General features: G+C 44.2%; 1 protein-coding gene across 7 annotated transcripts in view; it reads left to right on the plus strand.

The window, feature by feature from the left end:
* Positions 1-25,579, plus strand: part of FAT3 (FAT atypical cadherin 3) — a 553,941-nt gene that overhangs the window by 391,181 nt on the left and 137,181 nt on the right. For all 7 annotated transcript variants that reach the window (XM_087721078.1, XM_087721079.1, XM_087721081.1 and 4 more), the window contains 2 exons: positions 8,686-8,825; positions 24,281-24,556. In XM_087721078.1, coding sequence (XP_087577204.1) covers positions 8,686-8,825; positions 24,281-24,556 — 416 coding nt within the window. The remainder of the gene's footprint in view (positions 1-8,685; positions 8,826-24,280; positions 24,557-25,579) is intronic.

Below are 25,579 nucleotides of genomic sequence, written 5' to 3' on the forward strand. Positions count from 1 at the left end.
ACGATGTAAAAAAAGATGTGGAGACTCTAGAAAGAGTGCAGAGAAGAGCAACAAAGATGATTAGGAGATCGGAGGCTAAAACATAAAGAACAGTTGCTGGAATTGGGTATGTCTAGTTTGATGTAAAGAAGGACTAGGGGTGACATGATAGCAGTCTTCAAATATCTCAGGGGTTGCCACAAAGAAGAGGGAGTCAAACTATTCTCCAAAGCACCTGAAGGCAGGACAAGAAGCAATGGGTGGAAACTAATCAAGGAGAGAAGCAACTTAAAACTAAGGAGAATTTTCCTGACAGTTAGGACAATTAATCAGTGGAACAACTTGCCTCCAGAAGATGTGAATGCCCCAGCACTGGAAGTTTTTAAGAAGATGTTGGATAACCACTTGTCTGAAGTGGTGTAGGGTTTCCTGCCTAAGCAGGGGGTTGGACTAGAAGATCTCCAAGTGTGCACCAGGTCTTTCCTCAACAGCAGACATGTCTATATTGACCAGTTTCTGCAACTATGTTGATGCGTGACTTCGAAATAATTGTTGCACCCTATTGTTAAGGGCATATCAACATTTGCCTAGCAATTTCTCAATGTGTTTCTCAAATTTCTCAAGTGTTTATCTGTGAAACAGGATTCCATTTTTCTAACATTCTCAGGAAGCTTGAGATATGGAGAGACAGGGGGGAGGGGGATATATATATATGTATGTATGTATGTATGTATGTATGTATGTATGTATGTATGTATATGTATATATCTCCTACAAACCTGAAGTTTGGCACGTATGCTCCTCTTGGCTTCTAGGTGCTCGCTAAGTATTTTTCGAAATGACCATCAGATCATTAGTATTTCTTATACAGTAATTAACATGCTTTGATGCTAATGAGTTCTACTCCCCCTCCCCACCTGAAAATAATTCTGTTTCAACTGCCAGTTGCCTCACATTCTGTTACCTCAGTTCAAACTGGCAAACATTCCACTCCTTCACACAGGAGCAGTCTGGGGGCTCCTTACAGTACTAAATGTCGGTACTTCACCACAATGTTTACACCTTTTACCTATGGAACTGCTTCCGGACTCAAGGCAGTGGGAGCGATATTCCCTTATATGTTTTAAATTTATCTTGGTGATTTTTTTTTTTAAGCTGACATTGTTGGAAGCAGCAGAGAATATAGTCCTGTTTCGTCCTGCACATCACTCGGAGTTCCTCCCATTCTCCACTCTGAAAAAAAGAAAAAAGATTTGACGGAAGGAAGGCTTTCAAAGCGAGAAACGATTTCACAGTGGAAGTCAGTTTGTTCACACACGCAAACGCATGTGCCTGCATACACATGCCCACATAGGGAATGAGAGCTCTTGATCATTTTTAAATTCAGTAAGCTGAGCATAAGAATACCGCACTAGTCCCGTGGGAATTTCTCAGTCGTTCTCTTTTCCTTTAAAGGAAATATTGACGGCAAATACTCTTTCAACAAATTGAGTGAGAAATTGCAGAATAATAATAATAATAAAAGATTCCCTCCCCCCCTCTCCACAGTACTAATAGGTCATACTGTGCAAGCCTCATACATCAGCCTCTTCTGAAGAGAACAAACCGCAAAGTGTTTGCCTGGAATGTTTTCAGTTTGCTTATGGCACCCTATTCAGCTATCAAACGCTTGCACGTACCCCATATGTTAGTAAAATAATACTCAAGATTTTGTAATTCAGACTTCAGCAATGCACACTACAAGAATTGCCAGATGTGCAGGCTGGATTCAGAAGAAGCAGAGGAGCCCTAGTTCACATTGTAAACTTCCATCAGACGATGGAAAAAGCAGTGACAATCCAAAGCTCTCTCTATATATATTTGTTTTATCGATTACGTTAAGGCTTTTGACTGCACAAACCACAATAAACTTGTGGATAGTTATTAAAGAGCCAAGGTGGCGCAGTGGTTAAATGCAGCACTGCAGGCTACTGCTAGATCAGCAGTTCAGCGGTTCAAATCTCACCGGCTCAGGGTTGACTCAGCCTTCCATCCTTCCGAGGTGGGTAAAATGAGGACCCAGATTGTTGGGGGCAATATGCTGACTCTCTGTAAACCGCTTAGAGAGGCCTGAAAGCCCTATGAAGCGGTATATAAGTCTACTGCTATTGCTATATTGCTATAAAGTGATAGATGTATCAGGCGATCTCCTCCACCTATTGCAGAATTTGTAGGATGATCCAGGAAGGAAGAGGATACAATGACATTGTTTAAAATGGAGAAAGGAGCTTTCCAAGGTTAGGTACCATCACTTTGTTCATTTGATTTAGATTCACAACATATGAGAAATACTTGGACTAGTAGAAATAGAAATTGATATTGAAATCACTGGAAGAATCAATAATCGCAGACGCGCGGTTGATACCATTTTGATGGCTAAATCAAGGAACACTTAAGGAATCTCTGACTAGACATGAAAGAAGAAATTGAAGTCAGCTCATTTGTTTTAAAAATTGAGATTATTTTTTAAGGGCAATGCCAACCTAATGCAAAAAGGTGGAGAAGAGGGTGAAGTAGTAGCATGCTTTATCTTCAAAATTCAACAAGGATGTTGACTGTAGTAGCCATTAAATCAAAATGATGTTTGCTCCCTTTGGAGAAAGTACTATATATACATGTGGTCAATACCATGAGTTTTTTTTTTCCAGTTGTAACATAGGACTTTGAAAACTGGGATTATCAAAAGTTCTGTTGGAGAAAATTGTTTTGAATGTACTGCACACAAAAAAGCAGTCATTCAGTTCCAGATGAAATAAAACCAGATTTCTCACTGGATTATACAAACAATGAAGCAGTTCTGACCTAGCTTTCCCAAGAGCATGAAGCTGACTCCTCGTCCCGATAAAACCTCTTTTATTTAAATTAAAAAGAATTCCTCTCCAGCAAAGTCCCGGCAATCAGTCTTTCATGAGATTTCACAACTACAGACCTTTATCAGGCTTGGAGAGCTGCCAGGCTGATATCTTCCAAACGCCACGCTGTAGCAGCTATTACTTGGCGAGAAGTGAGGAACAGTTTTTCACTCTAATGAATTGAACCAATTGTCTCTTGCAAGTTCCCCTCCTCTTTCGCTCTTCTTTATTCCCTATGGGAGGGGCCATTCACCGTCCACCTATCCCAAGTTGGCCCTTGTCCTTAGTTGTTCCCTTCTCCTGGCAACTCTGCACATGTGCACACTGGGGACAGGCTCCAGCTGTTCTTCTGCCCCACTGATGTCTGACTCCGAAGGCAGCTGATAACTGTCAGGCGGCCCTGTCCCGCTCTCTGCTTCCGGCGCAGAGCACTCGTCAGAGCCTTCCCCAGACTCCAGGACTGGCCCATGTTCCTCTCTAACCTCCTCACTCTCTGAGTCTGCCACCATCTCCGCTGGCCACTGGCGGACTACAATAGATGCTGAAGCGTAAATATTTTGGACCTCATTCAAAGGTGGAGCCTTCTCTACTCCTGTGTTTAGAAGTATTTAAGAAAGCATCTTAATGGTGGCTTCCACAATCTTTGAGGTTCATTCCACCTTGCAAGGTGTGAGAAATTCCAAACCAGTCCTGCTCCTCCCAAGTATCTATGGATCACGGCTCTCCCACGACAGCGATTTGAGGAGATCCTCGCAAAAATCATCTTCCTTTTTTCCCTTGGAACGCTGTGTTCATGAACGATTAGCTCCCGTTTATTCACTCTGGTGTTTCAGAAGTTGGTTGCTGCTCTTCTTGTTTTTAAAATCCTGCATGGGAGCAGTTTGCTGCATCTTTGATTTTATTTGAAGTGCTGCAGCTACATTGTACAGAGATGCACTTATAAAATTCTGCCAAAAAAGAAAATCTTGCATGCCTGGCCAATTGTAGTAAATGAATCCTGATTAAAAATCTCAAAAGTTATAGATACCCTTTGGACAAGCGTTGTTTCAGCAAGCTTCCCATACCAACAGACTTGAGGGATGATATCTATTCTGGTTATTAGATACCTGTACATTTGGGGTTTTTCACTGTAACCTTTCAGGTTTGAAGACACTCAAGATTGGGAGAAGGTTATAAATAGAATTCATAAATTAATTTTTTTTTTTAAAAAAAAAAACCACCTGGAGATGGCATAGATATGTCAGGCACAAAAAAATCAGGCTCACACGTAAGTTTCAGTTCAGAAGATCTATTACTCAAGCCTATATACAAGAACGTAGTCAACTAACAGTCAACACAAAATTGGCATTAGATAAAGAGTGAATGGAATTCAAGGTGGGGATGGACGCTAGATTTGAATTGTTTGTGGACATATAATGATTCTAGGCTAAGTCCTCTCTTGACTCTGCCTTCTGCCTTTGCCTGCTTTCTCCTACAGATAAGATAATACATGTTTCTACGCAAGAGGAAAGCAGTCATTTGTCAATGCATTTTTAAGTTTCCCAGTCTCTTCTGCATGCCTAGATTTCCTCCCCAAGTACTAATGCCAAGTGACTGTTGGCCCTTTAGGAGGCTTCATGGAGGCCTTACAAGGCCTCGGGGAGATGTTACAAAGAGCCAGTAGCTGCTTTAGCTGGGTACAGTATGCCTCATCAGCAGTGGGAGGAAGAAGACACGTTGAGACGAACCAAAAGCAACTAATGCAGAAGATCGTAAAAAGTTTGGCCTAAATAAGGGCACTTAGTGAAGTGTGTGGATTGAAGCAACTGTCCTTGAGCATTAAGGCAGTCACCTCCTTGGAAAGATTCGATGTAGCGGTTCCAAAATCCTTTCCTCAATTATTTGTTTCTTTGTTTGCATGCAAAGGCACTATTGTTGTTGGGGCTATCCTGAAGCGGAGCAGCTGTTCATGGACACACATCTAGATAACCAGGAACAGCCTTTGATGCAGCTACATTGAACCTTCAGGAGGATGCGGCTGTTTTAATAGTCTCCAGAGAGAGATTCCACACCAGCCAACACCCTCTGCACAGTGTTTGTAGCAAATGACTCGCCCTTGGAAAAGATTTTAAAAGGATCCTTGGGTTTAGGTAAAAGTAAAAGATCCCCTCGCTAGTCGTTCCTGACTCTAGGGGGAGGTGCTCATCTCTGTTTCAAAGCCGAAGAGCCGGCGCTGTCCAAAGATGTGGTCATGTGGCCGGCATGACTAAACACCAAAGGTGCACGGAACACTGTTATCTTCTCACCAAAGGTGGTTCCTATTTTTCTACTTGCATTTTTATATGCTTTCGAGCTGCTAGGTTGGCAGAAGCTGGGACAAGTAATGGGAGCTCACTCCGTTACGCGTCGCTAGGGATTCGAACCACCGAACTGCCGACCTTTCTGATCGACAAGCTCAGCATCTTAGCCACTGAGCCACTGCGTCCCACTCTTTGGGTTTAAGTCAAGCTAATCTATGTTTTCATTACTACAAAAAGCACCGGTTTCCTTTCTAACACTTAATTGCTTCTAACTTTTAAAATGCAGAACTTTTTTGTTTTTACTATAAAGTCAAGAATACCCTGATAATATTTTGGTCTTCTGATTTCTCATTATGATTCCAATGAAGCACCTCCAATTATTGCCTCCTCTTCCTCCTCCTCCTTTGCCTCTCAGGGTTATCAATTAAAACATTATCTGCAAGAAAGCACTCCCTGTCCCAAGGCTTAAGCAGGCTTTATCACAGATTTCTTGCATGAGAAACAAAACCCATCCCTTCTCTTCTTTGGAAAGGCTTTTGCTGAGCCAAAATCAGTATGGGGTGATCTTCCTTTTTTTATTTTTTTGCCAGAGAAAGCAAAGGGCAAGGGCTACTTTGGAAAAAAAGGGGAAAAAAGGCAATAATGAAAAGCGTATAATCCAATAGAAATATTTTAATGCATTAATACCATTATGGGTTTAATTAAATGTCAAGAACAGTTACGCCACTGTTTAACGGTCAAATGCTACGGAGTGTGCGTGTCGCAGCTCAGAGAAGAGATAACTTGCTACGACATGCTTAGACGGTTGCATGGGGAATAGGTATATTTTTGGCATCAAATCAAATTAGCCACGGGTTCAAAGGGACATATTCTTTTGAAAGGCGGGAGGCGCGGATCTTTGGGGAGAACTGGGCTTAAGCACGATGTGTCCTCCTTAGACCAACCGAGGGGAACATTTCGTTCGAACATCTGTTTGCTTCCTCAAGCCATCTACATTCAAACCCTCACACTCACAGCTTGAGACAAATCAAATTGTGCAAAGAAGTGGTGGCAGAGACTGTAACATCAATCTGCCGGATTGAAGGAAAACCCATTATTGAATGTTCCCCTGCATATACGATCTGCCTGTATAAAGGGATTGGGGGTGGGTGGAAAGGACCTTTTTGTATAGAGCAAATCACCACTTTGGGGAGGGAAAGCTGAAGCTATCCTTCTTGCGCATGTCGTGTTTTTTTTTATTTTGTAGGAAAGCTTAGAGGACCCTTGTGGGACTCGGGGAGTCATTCCTGGAAATACAGATGAGGCCAAAACTGGCTCTCTTTATTTAATTAAACATATTTTTCTTTGCTTTTCTTTTTTCCCACAGTAAGAATAATTTTTAATCATGAGAAGCCAGATGTCACAAGGAACCTGATCCTGTTATGGGATGAATTGAGAGAGGGTTTTTTTCCCCATCCGTTGGCTCTTTTTCATATCTCATGCTGTGAACCCCACTTTCAGCTCCTGATCTCTAATTTATGGAAATAGAGAAGTTTAATCTTCATTTCGTTGTGTTTTTTTTAAAAATTTGAAGCCTGTCTAGGGCAGAAGGCGGAAAGAGAAATGTGTTCTGACCTAGGCTTCCTGAGAAAGCTCACGTCCTGTTCGTTCCCCTTTTATGTCTTATAGGAGGGGCCAATCATCTCCAAGCCTTATTCCCAAGTCAACCCTGTTTTCTTAATTGTTCTTGCCTTCTGCGTGTGCGCACACTGGGAACAGGCTCCCGCTGTTCTTCTGCCTCGCTGATATCAGGCTCCGAAGGCAGCAAATAACTACCAGATGGCCTTGGTCTTCTCTCTGCCTCCGACGCAGAGTCCTCGTCCGAGCCATCCCCAGACTCCAGGACTAGCCCATGTTCTTTCCCACCTCTCTAATGAGACTCGAACTGCCAAATTGCAGGCAGCTGGCAGTCAGCAGAAGAAGCCTGCAGAACTGCATTCTAACCATTGCGCCACCACAGTTCTTAGGAGGGAAGTTCAGAAATCATGTTAGAAAGTATTCGTTCACAGACAGAGTAGTAGAAGCTCGGGACGAATTTCCAGCAGAGATAGTAGTTCAATCATCAATAATGTAGTTTAAACATGCTTGGGGATAAGCCAGGGGTCAGCAACCTTAAACACTCAAAGAGCCACAAAGGTCCTAACCGGAAGCCCCTTGTTCAATTCTGGAGCCAACCGGAAGCCGGAACTCCTAGCGTGCCGTCCTTTTCCCTCTGCTAACCAGAAGTCTGGCTCCCCCACCATAGTCTCCTCCAAGTGAGGCATCCTTTTCCCTCTACCTTTCCTAACAGAAAACTCTATCAATTGTGGAGCTGACTGGTGACAGGGAGCCGCAGCAGAGGCATGAAAGAGCCACATGCAGCTCCGGAGTCACTCAGAGCCGCGGGTTGCTGACCCCTGGGATAAGCAAATGTCCCTCCTCCAAAATAAAATTAAATATAAATAAAATATAAAAATAAATAAATAAACTCAGGGTAAAATTCAGTTGAGCACTAGGTCTTTTTCTGCCATCAGTACTTTTTGTTTTAATCATGTACAAGAAATAAGTTAAGAACCGCCGTCAGCACTTCCCCCTTCAACAAGCATATATATGATATTCACTCTTCCCTCTTTTCTTAGAGTCTTGACACATCTCCCTAAGGATTTTCCTCTCCTGTGTCTCCAGGAGGAAGCTCTTTTCGCCAATCAAGAGAATCACACACACTCTCTCTCTCAGATCAATGGAGACTTTTTTTTTTAACGCGTGGGAAGCACTTATGGCCCTACTAATTGAAAGAAAACCAAGATTTGCTTTCAAATACACTGCCACGAAGACAGTGGGGGTTGTATGCATTAGACTTCCTTTGTGTGTTCGGTGATTTCGACACATGCTAAACAGAAAGTTGTGGGTTCAGTGCTAAAGTTGCCCTACATATATTTGACATGTAACGGCGGGGGGGGGGGGGGGAGGTGGAAGTGTGAAAGTTCTTGACTGGGTAGCCAGTCCTGTTAATCTAGAAGTTTGGGCTAATTAGCCAACCGGATTTAAAGCCGCTTTCTATGAGAGATGATATTTCTTTTTATGAAGAGGACTGTTAATTAAAGGAGTCAACTCTTGTTAAAAACACGTCTGTGGCTGGACAGATCATGTGACATGAAAACGATGCTCAAATCCTGATCTCAAAGGCATAGGCAACACAAAAAATGGGGCTTTCATTAGCAGTAACAAGGGTGTACATCTACACTCCGCATGGATGCATTGCTGAATCTTTTGTCCGCAAATATTGGTTGTTATTTTCCTTCTCCCCTTCCTGTCCCTTGTTGCCATCTCTGTTTTGAAATATAGAAACGATGCCTGAAAGAGAAAAAAATTAGCGTAGAACAAGGATGATAAGGGCATGTTTTGTGCAGTGTAAATCAGCCCATCCGGGTCTGGGCCTGTTGCCTTGGGTATTTTATTGTCTCGAATCCCAAACATTCCGTGAGTGTAATTGTACTTTCTGTTGTAACGACGATTAGGGGGGAATTTCGAGAGCTCTTTCGAAGCGGACAAAGGTGTGGGGACGATTGTCGTCGCAAAACCCTTGGACGCGGAGCAGAGGTCGATGTACAACATGACAGTGGAAGTCACCGATGGAACCAATGTAGCCAGCACTCAGGTAGCGTCTATTACTACATCTGTCCCAATTCGCACGTAAAAGTTATTAAAATGAACCTCTCATTCATGAATACCTTGATCTTGTTCTTGTGAAGGGAATTGTCGGGCTTGCAGCCATTTTTTTTCTTTTGGATTTTTGGCCTGCCACACTTTCTATTATTCTACTGTGCATTTTTTATCGTGGGAAAATGGGAGGGGCGATTGTAAGAAGTTACATACTATGTAGCCATAACAACATTCTTTCTAGAAAACCAAGGTCATTCTTTCTCTCAGCACCTCTGCACCTGACAGGAACTGGATGGGAGGAACTGCCAGCATGGCAGTGGGAGATTGGACCATGTGATGGACTGGTGGGCATGGGGACAAGATCTTGAACTTTCAACTGGGTGGGGAAAACCGGGAAGCTTTCAGATTCAGGTATTCCTAGATGTGCCAACATGGCTCTCTTAATAAATTGGAACTTTGAGGAATGCTTTGCCTCAGACTCTGATTTACTTTTGGATGCTATTTAGAACCCTGACAGGAAGCTCTTAACCAGCTAAATCATGTATTTGCTTCTTGCATGCAATTATTACATGTATACATTGTACCAATCAAGGGTGGGATGGTGGCCTAGAGGTAGAGCTCTCACCTCACAATCAGGAGGCTGTGAGTTCGATCCTAGGTAGAGGCAGATATTTCTCTCTCTGGGCACACTGGAAATATATCTGCTAGGGGAAAAAAAACTGCATTGGCAACAGGATGAGCAGCCGGCCAGTAAACGCTCAAGCTCCATTTAGTTGCCCAAACTCCAGCCCCCAAGGATTTATGGGTTCATTAAAAGAGGAAGAGGAGGATTGAACCAATAAAGGAGAATATTTGTAGCTCAGAGTTAAAATGAGGGATCCTAACATCAGAGCACTGATGATGTTACCTAGCTCGGTAAGGAAACATCTGTAAGAAAACCACCAAGCTCAGAGAACACCAAGGACCCAACAATACTGTGTTTCTCCATTCACGTCCAGTTAAAAATACCTTTCTGGCCAGCTGATCTTGGACTTGGGCTTAACTTTCTGAAGATGATCCTCATAGCATCTGTGAATCCCATCGTATTTGTAGCTGCGAGCAAAAACATTGTTTTGTTGGTTTTCCCCTCCAATGGATTCGCAACCATGCCAGTGAAGGGATTAGTCATTTCCTGATGACCCTGGATAATATCTTCTTTCCCATCCCAGCAACGTGTTTGTTGTTGTTGTTGTTTTGCTGTTTATGCTCAAATGCACCTACATTTTTTATTTTTATTTTTGGTGATACTTGCCAAATGGAGGGAGGGAGGATAATTCCGGGGAGGGGGGGAATGGGTAGCAGCTAAAAAGAGAGAGCGAGAGAGATCCAATAATTCGGTAGGTTTGTAAAGCCGTAAATTCTCCTCCCGTGGCATTCTGAATGTGAGCCACCAAGCCGCTGAGCTCCAATTTGCAGAATGAAACGACATATATACGTATAATTGGATCGGGCTTGCCGGTGGTGCTTTTCTTTTCTGCCCTGGCAGTGTGTTGGCTCTGCTGTCGGAAGGAGGCAAAAGATGTCGAAATGCCAGGAATGTTTTCCTACCATAATGTGGTCAATGAGGTGGATCTGGGAAACAGTCTCAGTTTCTGTAATGAGATGGCGGCCACTTAATTACAGGTTTGGGTTTTGTCTCCTGCTTAAGAACTGCGACCATTTCCTTTTCCCCTTCTGAGCCCTCTGCATATGGTCCATTACTGCAGTAGTAAGAGGAGTCCAGTAATGGTGGTTTACAATTCACACGAGGGTTAAGTTTTACTTGCGTATTAGCTTCGATGGCAGCTAACCAAAAGAACTTAAGGGATCTGAGCTAACGCTTTGTCAATTCAGGGCTCGGGAAATTCTCAGCCGTTTGGGGGCTAGGAAAACGTGGGGTTAGAAAACAATGAATCCAAGTGGACTCCCCAAAGTAACCGCTTTAACAGATTAAAACAGACTTGGAAGGGGCCTTGGAGGTCTTTTAGTCCAACCTCCTGCCCAAGCTGGAGACCCTACACCATTCTGACAAATGTAACAAAAGGAAATTCAATGGTGAAAAAAGTAAGGTTTTACATTTAGGCAAGGAAAACGAAATGCACAGGTACAGGATAGGTGGTACCTCGCTCAATAGTAGCAACTGTGAGAGAGAACTTGGAGTCCTAGTGGACAACCATTTAAATAGGAGCCAGCCGTGTGCAGCAGCAACACAGTTCTAGGCTGCAAAAACAGAGGGAGAGAATCAAGATCACGTGAAGGGTTAATACCACTTTATAATCCCTTGTTAAGGCCACACTTGGAATACTGCATTCAGTTTTGGTCGCCACGATGTAGAAAAGATGGTGAGACTCTAGAAAGAGTGCAGAGAAGAGCAACAAAGAGGATTAGGGGACTGGAGACTAAAACATATGAAGAACGGTTGCAGGAACTGGGTATGTCTAGTTTAATGAAAAGAAGGACTAGGGCAGACATGGTAGCAGTGTGATATTTATATCAAGGGCTGCCACAAGGAAGAGGGAGTCAAGCTATTCTCCATAGTACCTGAGAGAAGGACAAGAAGCAATGGGTGGAAGCTAACCAAGGAGAGAAGCAACTTAGAACTAAGGAGGAATTTCCTGACAGAACAATTAACCAGTGGAACAACTTGCCTCCAGATGTTATGAATGCCCCAACACTGGAAGTTTTTAAGAAGATGTTGGATAACCATTTGTCTGAAGTGGTGTAGGGTTTCCTGCCTAAGCAGGGGGTTGGACTAGAAGACCTCCAAGGTCCCTTCCAACTCTGTTATTATATTAAATGGCAGTCCAATCTCTCCTTCTCTGCAGTGATGAAGCTCCTACAACTTCCAAAGGCAACTTCTGTTCCATTGGTTAATTGTTCTCACTGTCAGAAAGTTCCTCCTTATTTCCAGGTTGAATCTCTCCTTGCTCAGTTTCCATCCATTATTCCTTGTCTGGCCTTCGGGTTCTTTGGAACATAGCTTGACCCCCTCCTCTCTGTGGCAGCCCCTCAAATATTGGGACACTCTTATCACATCTCCCCTGGTCCTTGTCTTCATTAGACTAGCCATGCCCAATTCCTGTACCATTCATTGTATGTTTTAGCCTCCAGTCACCTAATCAATCCTGGTTGCTCTTCTCTGCACTCTTTCTAGAGTCTCCACATCAGGGGTGGGTTTCAGGCAGTTCGCGGCGGTCCCCGCGAACCAGTTGGTTGGCGAACCCGGAAGTAAGTAACTTCCGGGAACGCCGAAGGATCCACCCGCCCGCCCACGTTTCTTACCCGGTTTTGATGAGTTCTGCGCTTCCACGCATGCGCAGAACGCATACAGCGCCTGCGCAATCCTCCAGAAGCAGCTGGAGCATCGCACAGGCACTAGTACGCATGCGTGCACTCCGCGCGTGCACGAGGACGCCACCTGCCCCGTTCCAACCGAACCGGTTGGAACAGGGCGAGAAACCCACCCCTGCTCCACATCTTTTTTATGGTGTGGTGACCAAAACTGGATGCAATATTCTCGGTGTGCATGATTTCTCCCGATCGGCTCTTAATCTCTTGGAGAATGGAAAGCTACTAGTGAGGCTTTCCGTTCCCTTTGAATGCCTCTTTGCAAAGACCTGAAGCCGAACCGTGGTAGGGGTAGTCATGGTGGGGAGAACGTTAATTTATTGTCTTGAGAAATTGGATGAAGGAACCTGTCAGGTTGATTAACCTCAACAAAGGTTGAGCCAGAGACTCTGCGCCAGCCAGATGCTTTTGTCCACATCTTTTGCTTAATTCCTCACTTCTTGTAGTCGTCTGGCAGTTTGCAATATGTTTGCATTCATCTTTTCCCCCATCTGAAAAATTTGGGAAATGGAGCAGCTCTTCCACTTAAATTAACTCACGGATCGTGAACACAGTGGTGCGTTCTCAGACGACATTTAAATCATGCCTCTTTCCAGCCTCATAACCTTCTCCTTCTTCCTTCTCATACTCCAGAGGAGCAATTCAGAAGCCACTTGCTATATAATGTATCTCAGCCTGAACTGTGTTTTTTAACAGTTTAACAGAGTTGAAAAGAACCTTGTAGGTCATCTAGTTCAACCTCCCCCCCCCCAAACAGGAGACCCTACACCATTGCTGACAGATGTCAGTCCAGTCTCTTCTTGAAAGCTTCCAGTGATGAAGCTCCCACAACTTCTGAAGGCAACTTCTGTTCCATTGGTTGATTGTTCTCACTTTCAGAAAGTTTCCTCCTTATTTCTAGGTTGAATCTCTCCTTGGTCAGTTTCCATCCATTATTCCTTGTCTGGCCTTCAGGTGCTTTGGAAAAACCATGGCTTACAAACCATGGCTTAATGTCGGCCGCCTTTATGAACTGCTGTTTGAAATTGGCTTGTTTTCAATTAATCAGAGTCCGCGGTTTGAATTAGTGAACAGGTCACAGCGAACGGTAAAAGCTTCTGGGGTTTTTCTGCCATTTCTGCCAGAGAGAAAAAGAAATACGCTTACTTTGGGGCTCATGAGATGTCTGTGATAAACGTACCTAATCTAGCTCAGGGGTGTCAAACTCGATTTCATTGAGGGCCGCATCAGAGTTGTGTTTGACCTTGGGGAGCCAAGGTGGACATGGCCAGGGTAGGAGTGGGCAGCTCAACACCATTTATGTCGGGGACACCTGTGGTGACCAAGTGCTAAGGCAGAACTTCCCTCAGACCCTCCCTCACTCTCATAATTCCTTCCTTCCTTCCTTCCTTCCTTCCTTCCTTCCTTCCTTCCTTCCTTCCTTCCTTCCTTCCTTCGGTGAATCCAGCAGAGTCTGACAGGTTCTGGAGAATCGGTAGTGGAAATTTTGAGTAGTTTGGAGAATCGGCAAATGCCACCTCTGGCTGGCCCCAGAGTGGGGTGGGAATGAAGATTTTGCAGTACCCTTCCCCTGGAATAGGGACGGATTGGAGATTTTACAGTATCCTTCCCCTGCCACACCCACCAAGCCATACCATGCCCAACAAGCCACACCAACAGAACCGGTAATAAAAAAAAATTTGAATTTCACCACTGCTTCCTTCCCTCTTTCTTTCCTTCCTTCCTTTCTTCTCTTCTTCCTTCCCCTCTTTCTTAATTTCCCTTCCTTGCTCTCTTCCCATCTTTCCTTCTCTGTCTTTGTCTTTCCCTTTCTCCTTTCCTGTTCCTTCTTGCATGCTTAAATGCAAAAGGGGAAACATTTCTCCTTTGGTTTTGTTTTTAGTTTGTTTTGCTAGCTGTCTGCCAGTGAAAACGGAGCTCAGGAGGGCCATACCTTGCCCCCCCCCCAGGGTCCCATTTTCGGCCACAACAGCCTCCTGCAGCCCTCTGCCAGCGAAAAAGGAGCACAGAGGGCAGTGGTGGGATTCAAATAATTTACCAACCAGTTCTCTGTCCTTTGTCCAGCTGGGTAGGCGGGGCTCGGTGGTCATGTGATCATGTGGGCCTGGCCAAGTCAATGTCACTCAGGTCGATGGGTACTTCACCTTAGTTGTTACAATGGTAATAAGGGTTAACCGGAGAGGCAGTTTCTGTAAGCAGGGCAATAAAGATTAGGCTAGAAACAGCATCAGAATGTTTCCTTCCTGCCTTCCTTACAGGAATAGCCCTGTAAAGTGGAAAACCCACAAGATTTCTTCCAACAACCGGTTCTCCGAACTGCTTAGAAAGTTACCAACCAGTTCTCCCGAATAGGTGCGAACTGGCTGAATCCCACCACTGACGGAGGGCCACATGGCCCTACTGATCTCTGTTTTTGCTGACAGAGGCACCACGGGCCGGTCCTTTGCTGTTTCTAGGGTGGCCCCTGCAGGCCAGATTTAAGTACCCCACGGACCACACAAACACCCCTGCCGGACTTGAGTTTGACACCCCTGATCTTGCTGGACTGTACAGCGAAGAAGCTTCTTGGATGAGAAGCAAAATGATACCAGAAAGTCCAGTTGCCTCTTTTAAAAATAAAGCCCCTTTGGTCTTTTTTGTATAATTTCTAATCCTACGGCGGAAACTCAGAGACACAGAATATAAAGTTACAGGCAAACAAATTCATTATCCAAACCACTCACTGCTTAAGGGGCACCGTTTTCATACAGTCTGATCTTAGCCACCTTGCAATTCGCCCCTAAAATAGATATGCCAGATACAGTTATTTTTGATTACTTGATTTATTACCAGCTTTTCTCAAGCATGAAAACTTGACACGGGTCTCACATTCACAGAGCATTTGTTAATAGGAATAGAATTATAAAAGTATAACCAAAAATAAATTGGCTTGCCTAGAGGCAGGACGCCTGGCTGGGATTTCTTTTCTAGGCTTCTTAAAGTCAGATCCAACTGTTTTAATTGATCGTTGTGACTCTTTTGCTGCTACTGGTCTACCTCTTAAAGTTTATAGGGCAGCCCCCTCCCCCCTTAAGATTTGTGTGATGTGACAAGTAAGACAGAAGCAGCTGCAAATATATACTTGCAGTCCAGTGATGGGATTCAAAATTTTGTACTACCAGTTCTGGGGACGGGGCGGGGCAGGGCTTGGTGGGCATGGCAGGGGAAGGATACTGCAAAATCTCCACTTCCAACCCAGTCCAGGGCAAGGATACTGTAAAATCCCCATTCCCACCCCACCCCACTAACCTGCTTTCCAGCTCCAAAGAAGATGCAGCAAATTAGTTGGGACGCCGATCAGCTGGGACTCGGGAGGCAGAGAATAGATAGGGGCGGGGCCAGCCAGAGGAGGTATTTGTCAGTTCTCAAAACTACTCAAAATCTCCGCTACCGGTTCACCAGAACCGGCTGAATAACACATCTGTTGCAGTCTCTCACTCTTTCCCGTATAGCACTGATGGCTAACATTTTTCTCCTCATGTGCCAAATTTGTGCATGAGCAACAGTACACACGTGTGTGCCCACACCAATAATGCAATGCGCCCTGCCCCCTGCAAATGTGCACATGACCCCCGTGCTCCCCCCGCACATGCGCGCAACACCATCTGCAGCCTCGTTTTGGGCCTAGCCGGCCTCCCTGAAGCCTCCTGGGACCAAAACCGGGCTGTGGGGGTGCTGCACCCCTCCCGCAGCTTGTTTTGGGCCTAGCAGGCCTCCCTAAAGCCTCCTGAGACCAGAAACGGGCCGCGGTGGGCGCCACACCCCTCCCACACCTTGTTTTTGGCCTAGCAGGCCTCCCTGAAGCCTCCTGGGACCAAAAACGGGGCCTGGGGGGGCACCACATCCCTCCCGCAGCTTGTTTTGGGCCTACCAAGCCTCCCTGAAGCCTCCTGAAACCAAAAATGGAAGGTGGGAGGGTGCAACATGCTCCCATGCCCCCCTCAACTCCCTGTGCATGTGTGCATGACCCCCACGCATGCACGCGCATCTCCCGCATGTGCAACAGAGACCTGAAAAATCAGCTGGCCAGCGGAAGGCACACACACATGCGCTGTGGAGCTGAGCTGGGAGATGGCTTGCATGCCATAGGTTCTCCATCACATCCCTATAGGTTGTCAAGCCATTTACAGCAACATTTCATCCGATGAAAACATAACAGAGATATCACGGACTTTATTTCTGAATGCACCTCCTGACCCAAGCAGGCAAGTTTCCAAAGTTACAGTTATTCAAAGGGAAGGATATCTAACAAGTTCGTATCTGTGTACACCTAGCCAACACATAACAGATCTTATTGCCAGGAACAGCAATTCTCACCTGCAGAAAAATAGCCTTGGGATAAGTTATATTATTAGGACATAGAGGAGGAAAAATAATGGAATAAAATTGCTGGAATGTCGCAAACGTGGTTGGCTTGAATTGTCAAGGTCGTTAGCTGGGGTTTCTGTCCCCTAGTTTTCCTAGGGCAACAAAATTCAGCGGTAAAAATCAGGGTTTTTCCTTGCATGTGGTTGGTGTAAATTGTGTTCTCAGCATTTTCCTCCTCTTTCAAAAACCCAAGGACAAACAATTATTATTATTATTATTTCCAGTCAGGAGAATGGGAAGGAAAGGGTTTGGTTTGCCTCTTTACCTCCCCTAAAACATGGGTTTTTGCAAAAACTAAACAAAATAACCAACCCTAACAGGAAGGAAGAGGAACCAGGTTCTCAATGAGAAAAATCAAGTCGTCGTCCTCCTCCTCCTCCTCCTCCTCCTCCTCCTCCTCCTCCTCCTCCTCCTCCTCCTCCTCCCTCCTCCCTCCTCCTCCTCCTCCTCCTCCTCCTCCTCCTCCTCTTCCTCTTCTTTCTTCTCCTCCTTTTCCTCCTGTTTTTTTCTTTTCTTCCTCTTCCTCCTTTTTTCTTTTTCTTTTCTTCTTCTTCCTGTTCTTCCTCCTCCTCTTCTTTCTCTTCTCTTTTCTTTTTCTTCTTCCTCGTCTTTTTCTTTTCTTCTTCTTCCTTGTCTCCTTCTCTTCTTCTTTCTCTTCCTCTCCCCCTTCTTCTCCTTCTACTCCTCCTCCTCTTCCTCTCATTATAAACAGGTAATCCTCAATTTACAGCCACATTTGGGATGAGAATTTCAGTTGCTAACCAAAGGCAGTGGTTAAGTAAATTTACTGCAATTGTTAACTGAACCATGTGGTGGTCACACAAATCTGGCTTCCCTATTGATTTTACTTGGTTTGGTTTGGTTTGGTTTATTGGATTTATATGCCGTCCTTCTCCCAAGGACTCAGGGCGGCATACAACATTAAAAAAAACACACATATTATAAAAGTTTTTTTAAAAAAATAGATAGAGTATCCAAAAAACAAACCCAATTGATATTAACAATAACATTTAAATTTTTTTGATTAAAATTAACAATAATATATATCATTAATAAAAATTTGATCAAAATTAACACTAATATATCATTAACTTATTGAAAGTTGGCTGAGAAGGACACAAATGGCAATCCCAAGGCCCCGGGATGGTTGTAATCAGCATAAATTCATGCCGGTGGCCAAACATCTGGGCAAGAAAGAGTCTAAACATATTGTACATTGGAGATTTTGTTTTCCTTTACATTAATAATTGTAAATCTGCTGGGTTGTTGTTGTTGTTGTTTTTGTAAAATATTTATTTATTTATTTATTTATTTATTTATTTATTTATTTATTTATTTATTTAAAGTTTATTTATATGCCGCCCTTTTCCCTGGGGGGACTCAGGGCGGCTTACAACTTAAAAAGGGGGGGGAGACAAACTTTTAACATATAAGACAAATACATAATTAAAACACAACATTCATACTATTCGGGCGGGTTGTAGTCTTAACCCCAGGCCTGACGGGATAGCCAGGTTCTGAGGGCTGTGCGGAAGGTCTGGAGGGTGGTGAGGGTACGAATTTCCACGGGGAGATCGTTCCATAGGGTCGGAGCTGCCACCGAGAAGGCTCTCCTCCGCGTAGTTGCCAGTCGACATTGACCGGCAGATGGGACTCGGAGGAGGCCTAACCGGTGAGATCTAATAGGTCGTGTGGAGGTAATTGGCAGTAGGCGGTCTCTCAAATACAAGAAGAAAATTCAAAAGGATGTGAAAAACGCCACTCAAAAAGGGCAAAAGCGAAATAAAAGTTTGGTTGCAATGGCTTCTGTTGTAAGCTTCACGTGTGATATGAAATATTTCCTCTTCCTTTCTGCTAAATGTTACTTTATGCTCTTAGGGAGACGTTTTCCCCACTCCCCTGTGGCTTTAAAAAGTCGTCCGTGCCATAGCCTGAGCAGCTGCTACTCATTCCTTCTTTTTTGCATAAACCGTGATATTTGGGCTGACAAATCCTTAGACAACTTATAGTCCGCAGCTGCTGGTATATTGGGGACACATATATCCATGACAAGGTGCCAACTAAAAACGAAGCCTTCTACATACAGAAAGGGGCTGTATTCAGTGTTTAACTCCATATTATTCTGCTCCGGGTTTCTTTTGACCGGGGGGGGGGGGGTACCCTTACCTCCTTGAAAACACAGAGGGGAAAATAACTTATTATGGAAACATAAGCTGGAATCTCTAACATTGTTCTCAATTTCCAGGTATAACTCTTCTCCTTGTGCCATATCCGTCATCGGACATTGGCAATTATGTTGGCAATCCTATTTTTGTCAACGGCTGCCTGAAAAAGTACTGCTGAGTTTTGTCCAAACTAGTCCTTTAGATGTTGAAGTCATGGTATTATTCTTCTGCCTGGACCTCGTTTCCCTTCAATCTTTCCCTGGATGTTTAAGTGAAGGATGCCGTATTTTTCTGGGTGTCGCATCACATGTCCGAAAGATTCCAACTTCCGCTTTTTAATGGCTTTGATGATGTCCCTTGGCTTTCCCAGGTGGCTTATCACCTCCTCTTTTGTGAGTTTGTCAACCCAGCTTATAAGTAACAGCCGTCTGTAAATCCACATTTCAAATGCTTCTAGTTTCTTCAAGTGATTTTCTGTCAGAGACCAACTCTCTACTCTGTAGAGCAGGATAGAAAAGATGTAACTTCTGACAAGCCTGATTTTCAGTCTTATGTTGTGACTACAGAAGACTTTTTTTCATTTTGAAGAATACTGTTCGAGCTTTCTCTATCTTTGTCTTTACTTCACTGATCATGTCCCTGCTTTCATGTAAATTAAAACTGAGGTATGTGATCCTTTCAACTTTTTCTAGTGGTATTCCTTCCGAATTTATCGGTGGTAAATTAAATGGGTTGTTTGCTGATGGCTGTGATCTTGGTTTTTGAGGTGTTAAGCTTCAAGCGCATTTCTCAGATATTTCTGAGACTGTTGATGAGGAGCTGAAGGTCTTCATGCTTACTGGCAAGCAGAACTATATATCAGCATATCTTAAATTGTTGATCTGAACACCGTTTACTTTGAGGCCAACACCAATGTTTTCCAGTGCTTTGTTGAAGGGTATAACACTACACATCAATTATTTTTCTTAGTAAACAGACATAAGCAAAGAAGGTCCATTCGGGCGTTATAGACTTTTCAGGATTTATTTCACAGATCTAGGTATCACTTCTGTACTCCCCCCCCCCTAAGCCTTAGGGGACAACTCCTCCCTAAGGCTACCCCAGCTTTTTAAGTAGCATATAACCTTAGCATAGAGGTTTTTTCAAAAAAAATAATTTTTATTAAGCTTTTTACACAACACAACATAAAAATCACATTTCACATCATTCTTCCCATTCCTAAGACATCGGTATCTTTCATTTTGTTTATTGTCCCATTTATACATACTTTCCATTCATTTTACATTTGCAATGTCCTCTTTATATTTATAATTCCTATAACCTAATATTACATACATACATTCTACTTTCATTCCTTATTCCTGTTCTCTGGTACCATTTATCCCATACTGTATAGTATTCTTTATCTTCTTTATCTTGCGGTTTAAAAATTAATTTGACCGTTTCTGCGAAGTCCGTTATTTTTTTTAATTATCATGTTTTCGGGAGGTATGCTGTCTCATTTCCAATTTTGAGTGTATATTATTCTTGCAGCTGTCAGTATATATATTATGATATAATTGATTTCCTTTGCAAGTGTTCCTCTAATTATCCCTAACAAAAACATCTCCAGTTTGAATTGAATTTGAAGGCCCGTTATTTCTTGTAACCGGGTTCTTATTTTACTCTAATGTTTCCTAGCTTCCGGATACGTCCACCACATGTGGAAATATGAACCATGTTGATAGAGTTTTATTATGGCTGCTTTCTAGACTGTTCCCAAGATGGATCTTTACAGATGATGGAGGAGAGGGTTAGCTGTGGGTGTATTTTCTGGTAAAATGTTCAACTGATGTCATGAAATGCTGCTAATGTCGTGGAAAGCTAATGTTTCATGTTTCTTGAAGAACTATTTTCATAAAATATTGATGTAATAGCTCATACGGGTAGTCCCTGACTTACAACCATTCATTTAGTGATCGTTTAAAATTACATTGGCCCTGAAAATGGTGACCTATGACCATTTTTCACACTTACAACCGATGCAGAAGGGTGACATGTTCAAAATTTGGGCTCTTGGCAACTAGCACAGGGGTGAGCAAACTGCGGCTCTGGAGCCGCATGTGGCTCTTTCCTCCCTCTGCTGTGGCTCTGTCACCGGTCGGTGCCACAATTTTGAGAGGAGCTTCCGGGGGGGGGAGGAGAAGCACAGTGCGCCAGGAGAAGACTCTATGGCAAGGGGAGGGTTTTCCAGTTGTCTCCACAATTGATAGGGCTTTCAGTTATGACAGGTAGAGGAAAAAGTATGCCGCCTAGGAGGAGACTCTATGGTGGAGAAACTGAACTTCCGGTCAGCTCCAGAATTGAATAGGGGGCTTCCGGTTAGGACATTTGTGGCTCCCAGTGTTTTCTTTTCTGTGGGAAATGAGTCCAAATGACTCTTTGAGTGTTTAAGTTTGCCGACCCCTGAACTAGCATGTATTGACAGTTGCAATGTCCCACAAAATGATGTGATCATTTTTTTGCAACCTTCTGATAAGCAGAGTCAATGAGGAAGCCAGATTCACAGATTAACAACCGTGCTACTAACTTAACAATAGAGTAATTCATTTACCAACTAGGGCAAGAAAGGTCACAAAATGGGGCAAAACCCATTTCCCAATCTCCTCGCTGAGCAATGGAAATTTTGGCCTCAATCGCGGTTGTAAGTCAAAGACTACCAGTATGTAGTTGTTGTTTTTTAATAGCAATCCTGCTTTTCTTATACGTGTCCATTGTGGGGAGTTGACTACGTACGTCTCACCAGCCAGATCCTTATTCTACTACAGTTTGTTCTACTAGACCCGTGATGACGAACCTATGGCTCATGTGCCGGAAGTGGCACACAGAGCCATCTCTCCGGGCATGGGAGTTGTTGCCTGTTGCTCTTCGTGGCTAGGAAGATGCCCTGCCAAGGCAGGCCGGAAAGGGACACGGGATGGGCTGGGATCGAGAGATACCGCGGGCGCCCACTCAAGCGCAATGGAGCTGCTCAGAACAACCAGTCCCTTCAGGTGTCCTGCTTGGCTTAGAAGGAACTCAGTGCTGATTCCGACAGAAAAAGACAAATGGCCAGTCCTATCCGCGGCTTTGATCTTTTTCCCCAGGGAGGTGGTGATGGGGAGATGTTTTAGAGACTAATTCTAGATGTAAGATTATTTCTAGTATCCAACGAGCATCAGATAAGCTGGAGTTATTGTTGAAACAAGCGCGCAGCCAGCATCCCTCCTGCCCCACCAGTTAGCAAAAGGGCCCCCCAAAATTCCTTGGCAGCCTTGGGGTTTTCCTCACTTTGTCTCCCAACAGCTGCTCCCCCACATACTGAAGAGGAAAGGCAAGGTAGGAATTGAGCTCCGAGACCTTGGGATTCTGGTACCTTTTTAACAAGCAATGTTCGGGGTTCCGGCGCACCAGCCAGCTGGTCTTCACACATGCAGGAGCGCCGGAAACCGGAAGAGCAGCCACCCAGTGCGCATGCACACGCCAGGAAGGTGATCTTCTCGTTTCTGGTGCGTGCATGCACACCGGCCAGCTGGTATGTGAGTACGCCTACACACATGCATGCATGCCAGGAATCAGACGACCAGGTTGCCGGGGGGCGTGAGCATGTCAGAAACCGGAAGATCATTTTTCCAGTGCATTCATGCGCACTGGGCGGATGCTCTTCCAGTTTCCGGCACACACACACACACACACACACACACACACACACACACACTCCCGTTTTGGCACTCAGTGTTGAAAACGTTCACCAACACTGTACTGAAGAAATTCTTCATGTTTCCCTAATAATTCAATAAAAGAGAAAATGCCCTAGAAACTTTTCAAAAGACAAGGGGGGGTGGGAAATTGAAGAAATGTTTGTGGGTGGACTGTGATGCTGTCCTAATTGTATAGTTTAAGTGTGTGAATGTCTCTCCTATCGTGTGTTATACATTGATTTTTCCAATTATCTGTCTGCTGCTTGATTCCCACTCTTAAGTTAAATCCCAGCGGAAAACACTAGCAGAAAACTGCCCCCGCGGAGATACTCCAATCACCATTAAGTCCTACTCCTCAGAAACGTTCGGGGAATTTCTACTTCAAACGTTCATTCATCCATCCGGTTTCTTTGTTCACACAGTTAGATGGAGAATGTTAAAAGCCAGGCCTTTTTTAAAAGAAAAAAAAACCTGGTTTTATCCAGAAAACGTCAGAAATGATGATTTGATGTATGACTTATTGAGCCAAAGGATTCAAAATGGTCTGTTTGATTTAACCCTTCTGTTTAATGAAATCTGAGGCTACAGTATCAGCAACAGATCCCTGTTCAGCCTTTTTATGAAGGTTTCCACTCCAGAAAAAAAGGAGAGATCCAGTGGTGGTTTGCAGGTGGTACACCCTGGTACGGTTCTACTGATGCCTACTGGGAGCACCGCTACCTTTATGGTTCAGTGCTCTGGAGGGCCCACCCACCTGCCCTCCTTACCTGTATTTGAGCTCTTCGGCACTTACGCACACGGAGCGTACGGCACCTGCACGACGCTCCGCCGAGCAGCTGAAGTGTCACGGAGGCATCGGTAAGGACACCTGTGCACACGTGCTGTGTGTGCTCATGTGGTGTACACCGGGCCCGGTTGCACCGGGATCCAGAACCCACCATTGGAGAGATCCCTACTCCTCTGAATGTCAGAGTTCTAAGTATTACATCCATAGTAAAGTAGGTTCCTCAAATAATTAGTGTATTGAACATATCATATTGGCATAAGCTGGTGAGAACTGACTCTGAATATTCCCATGGTTTTCACCTAATTAAAAGTAAAAGTTTCCCCCTTTTCCCATTCAGTCAGTCACATGGTCCAACCAAGGTCCCCTCCAGTTGCCAGGAGATGTCGCTCCTCCTCTCCCCAGCCACCTGTGGGAATGTCCTTGGTTCCCAAGAGAAAATATTTTGCTTTGGCTACAAAATCACTCTATTTCTATTCCCCACTCCTTATCCCTCAGTTCCAGTGTGGCGATCAGCGAACCGGTAGTGAAGGTAAATGCAACCTACCACTGTATCATATTTCCAAGATCCAATCTTTGTCGGTTATAAGAACCAGAGGTTTACTCTTCTAAGCTTTCGGGCTCATGCTGCAAGTCCATTTTTGTGGGACTTTCTCTCTACTGGAATATATGCTTTGTGCTGTTCTATGAGTCATATTTATACGATGCCTTCCTATTGGTTGATTGGTGTGCTGGTTGGGTGTTGTTTCTTTGTGCTGCCAAGCCCTCAGTTCCTAAGTATTTGATAAGTTGGTGGTAAATCAGCATTCCTGTTGACTGACAAGTAGCCCATTTCCCAGGCTTCAATCATTTCCCTGGCTATTTTTGTACCTGCATGGCCAACAATCTTAGTAGCTGTAAAATTGAATGTATGTCCAAATAATCATATCTCCTTTGGACAAGAGTTGGTAGATGTATGAATCTTGTTCTCTCTTCTCCCCCCACCCCCCACTTTGATACTTAACTAAAGGTATTAATCAAAGTTTTGGACAACAACGATAACGGTCCAGAATTTTCCCACCCAAACTACGATGTGATGATTTCTGAGGACATCATGCCTGACACCGAGATCCTTCAAGTAGAAGCCATGGACAGAGATGAGAAGCACAAGCTCAGCTACATCATTCACAGCAGCCTCGATTCCATCAGCATGAGAAAATTCAGGATGGATCCCAACACCGGCGTGCTCTACACCGCTGAGCGCTTAGATCACGAAGCTCAAGATAAGCACATCCTCAACATAATGGTAAGCGGGGAATATTAATCTGTGTTCTCCCCCAACACAATTGCCAGCTTTAATAGGTGCGTGCTAGAGTCTTCCGATAAGCAAAACGGCTTTAGATTTGGTAAGGAGGGAATAATTAGGTTCCCCCCCCCATCCCTTCCGCCACAATGCAGTTATTCGCCATGGAGGCTTTGTGAGGTTTAATACGAAAGGAGGGTTTTTATCTTGCAAAATGCTTGTGCCATCTTGAAGCCGAACATGGTGGGAGCATCATCATCATCTCCCAGTGTCGGGGCCCTTTTATCGGAGGTAACTTTTTTAAAAGCATTTTCTTCGGAATCTTAACGTTCTTTTGGGAAGCTGTTAACAAAGCGATTATCACTTTCTTGCTGTGCTCAGCTCTTAAAGCCAAACGGGCTGCTTTATGGCAGATTTCTGCCAGGTCTTCGAAAGGCAGAAGAGAACCGATTTCGCTGGTGCCTAAATTACATGGTAGAAAGTGAAGAGTGTGCCGAGTGTTAATGGAACGATAACCTTTTTTTTCCCCTCCAAAGATGATTGTTAAGAATTTTCACACTCGCATTGAACTCCATTCTGGGTGCAAAAAAGACCTAAGAAATGCTATTAGCGTTATTGGAATTGGATTCACTGTAGTGACTAAAAGGCAATTGCCGAACAATTTCCCATACAGGTATCCTCGACTTACAAAAATTTGTTTAGTGACAGTCTGAAGTTACAACGACACTGAAAATAGTGACATGACCAGTGGTGGGATTCAAAAAAGGTTACTACTGGTTCTGTGGCCATGGCTTGGTGGGGGTGGGGTGGCTTGGTGGGCATGGCTTGGTGGGGGTGGCAAAGGATGCTGTAAAATCTCATGTCCCTCCACACTCCAGGGGAAGGATGCTGCAAAATCTCCATTCCCACCTCACTCCAGGGGAAGGATACTGCAAAATCTCCATTCCCTCCCCACTCCAGGGGGAGGATACTGCAAAATATCAATTCCCTCCCCAGTCCAGGGGAAGGATACTGCAAAATTTCCAT

Source organism: Thamnophis sirtalis, unplaced genomic scaffold (assembly GCF_051295495.1).
Source record: "Thamnophis sirtalis isolate CommonGarterSnake01/CBP01778 unplaced genomic scaffold, rThaSir2_p1.2 scaffold_8, whole genome shotgun sequence".
Classification (NCBI taxonomy): domain Eukaryota; kingdom Metazoa; phylum Chordata; class Lepidosauria; order Squamata; family Natricidae; genus Thamnophis; species Thamnophis sirtalis.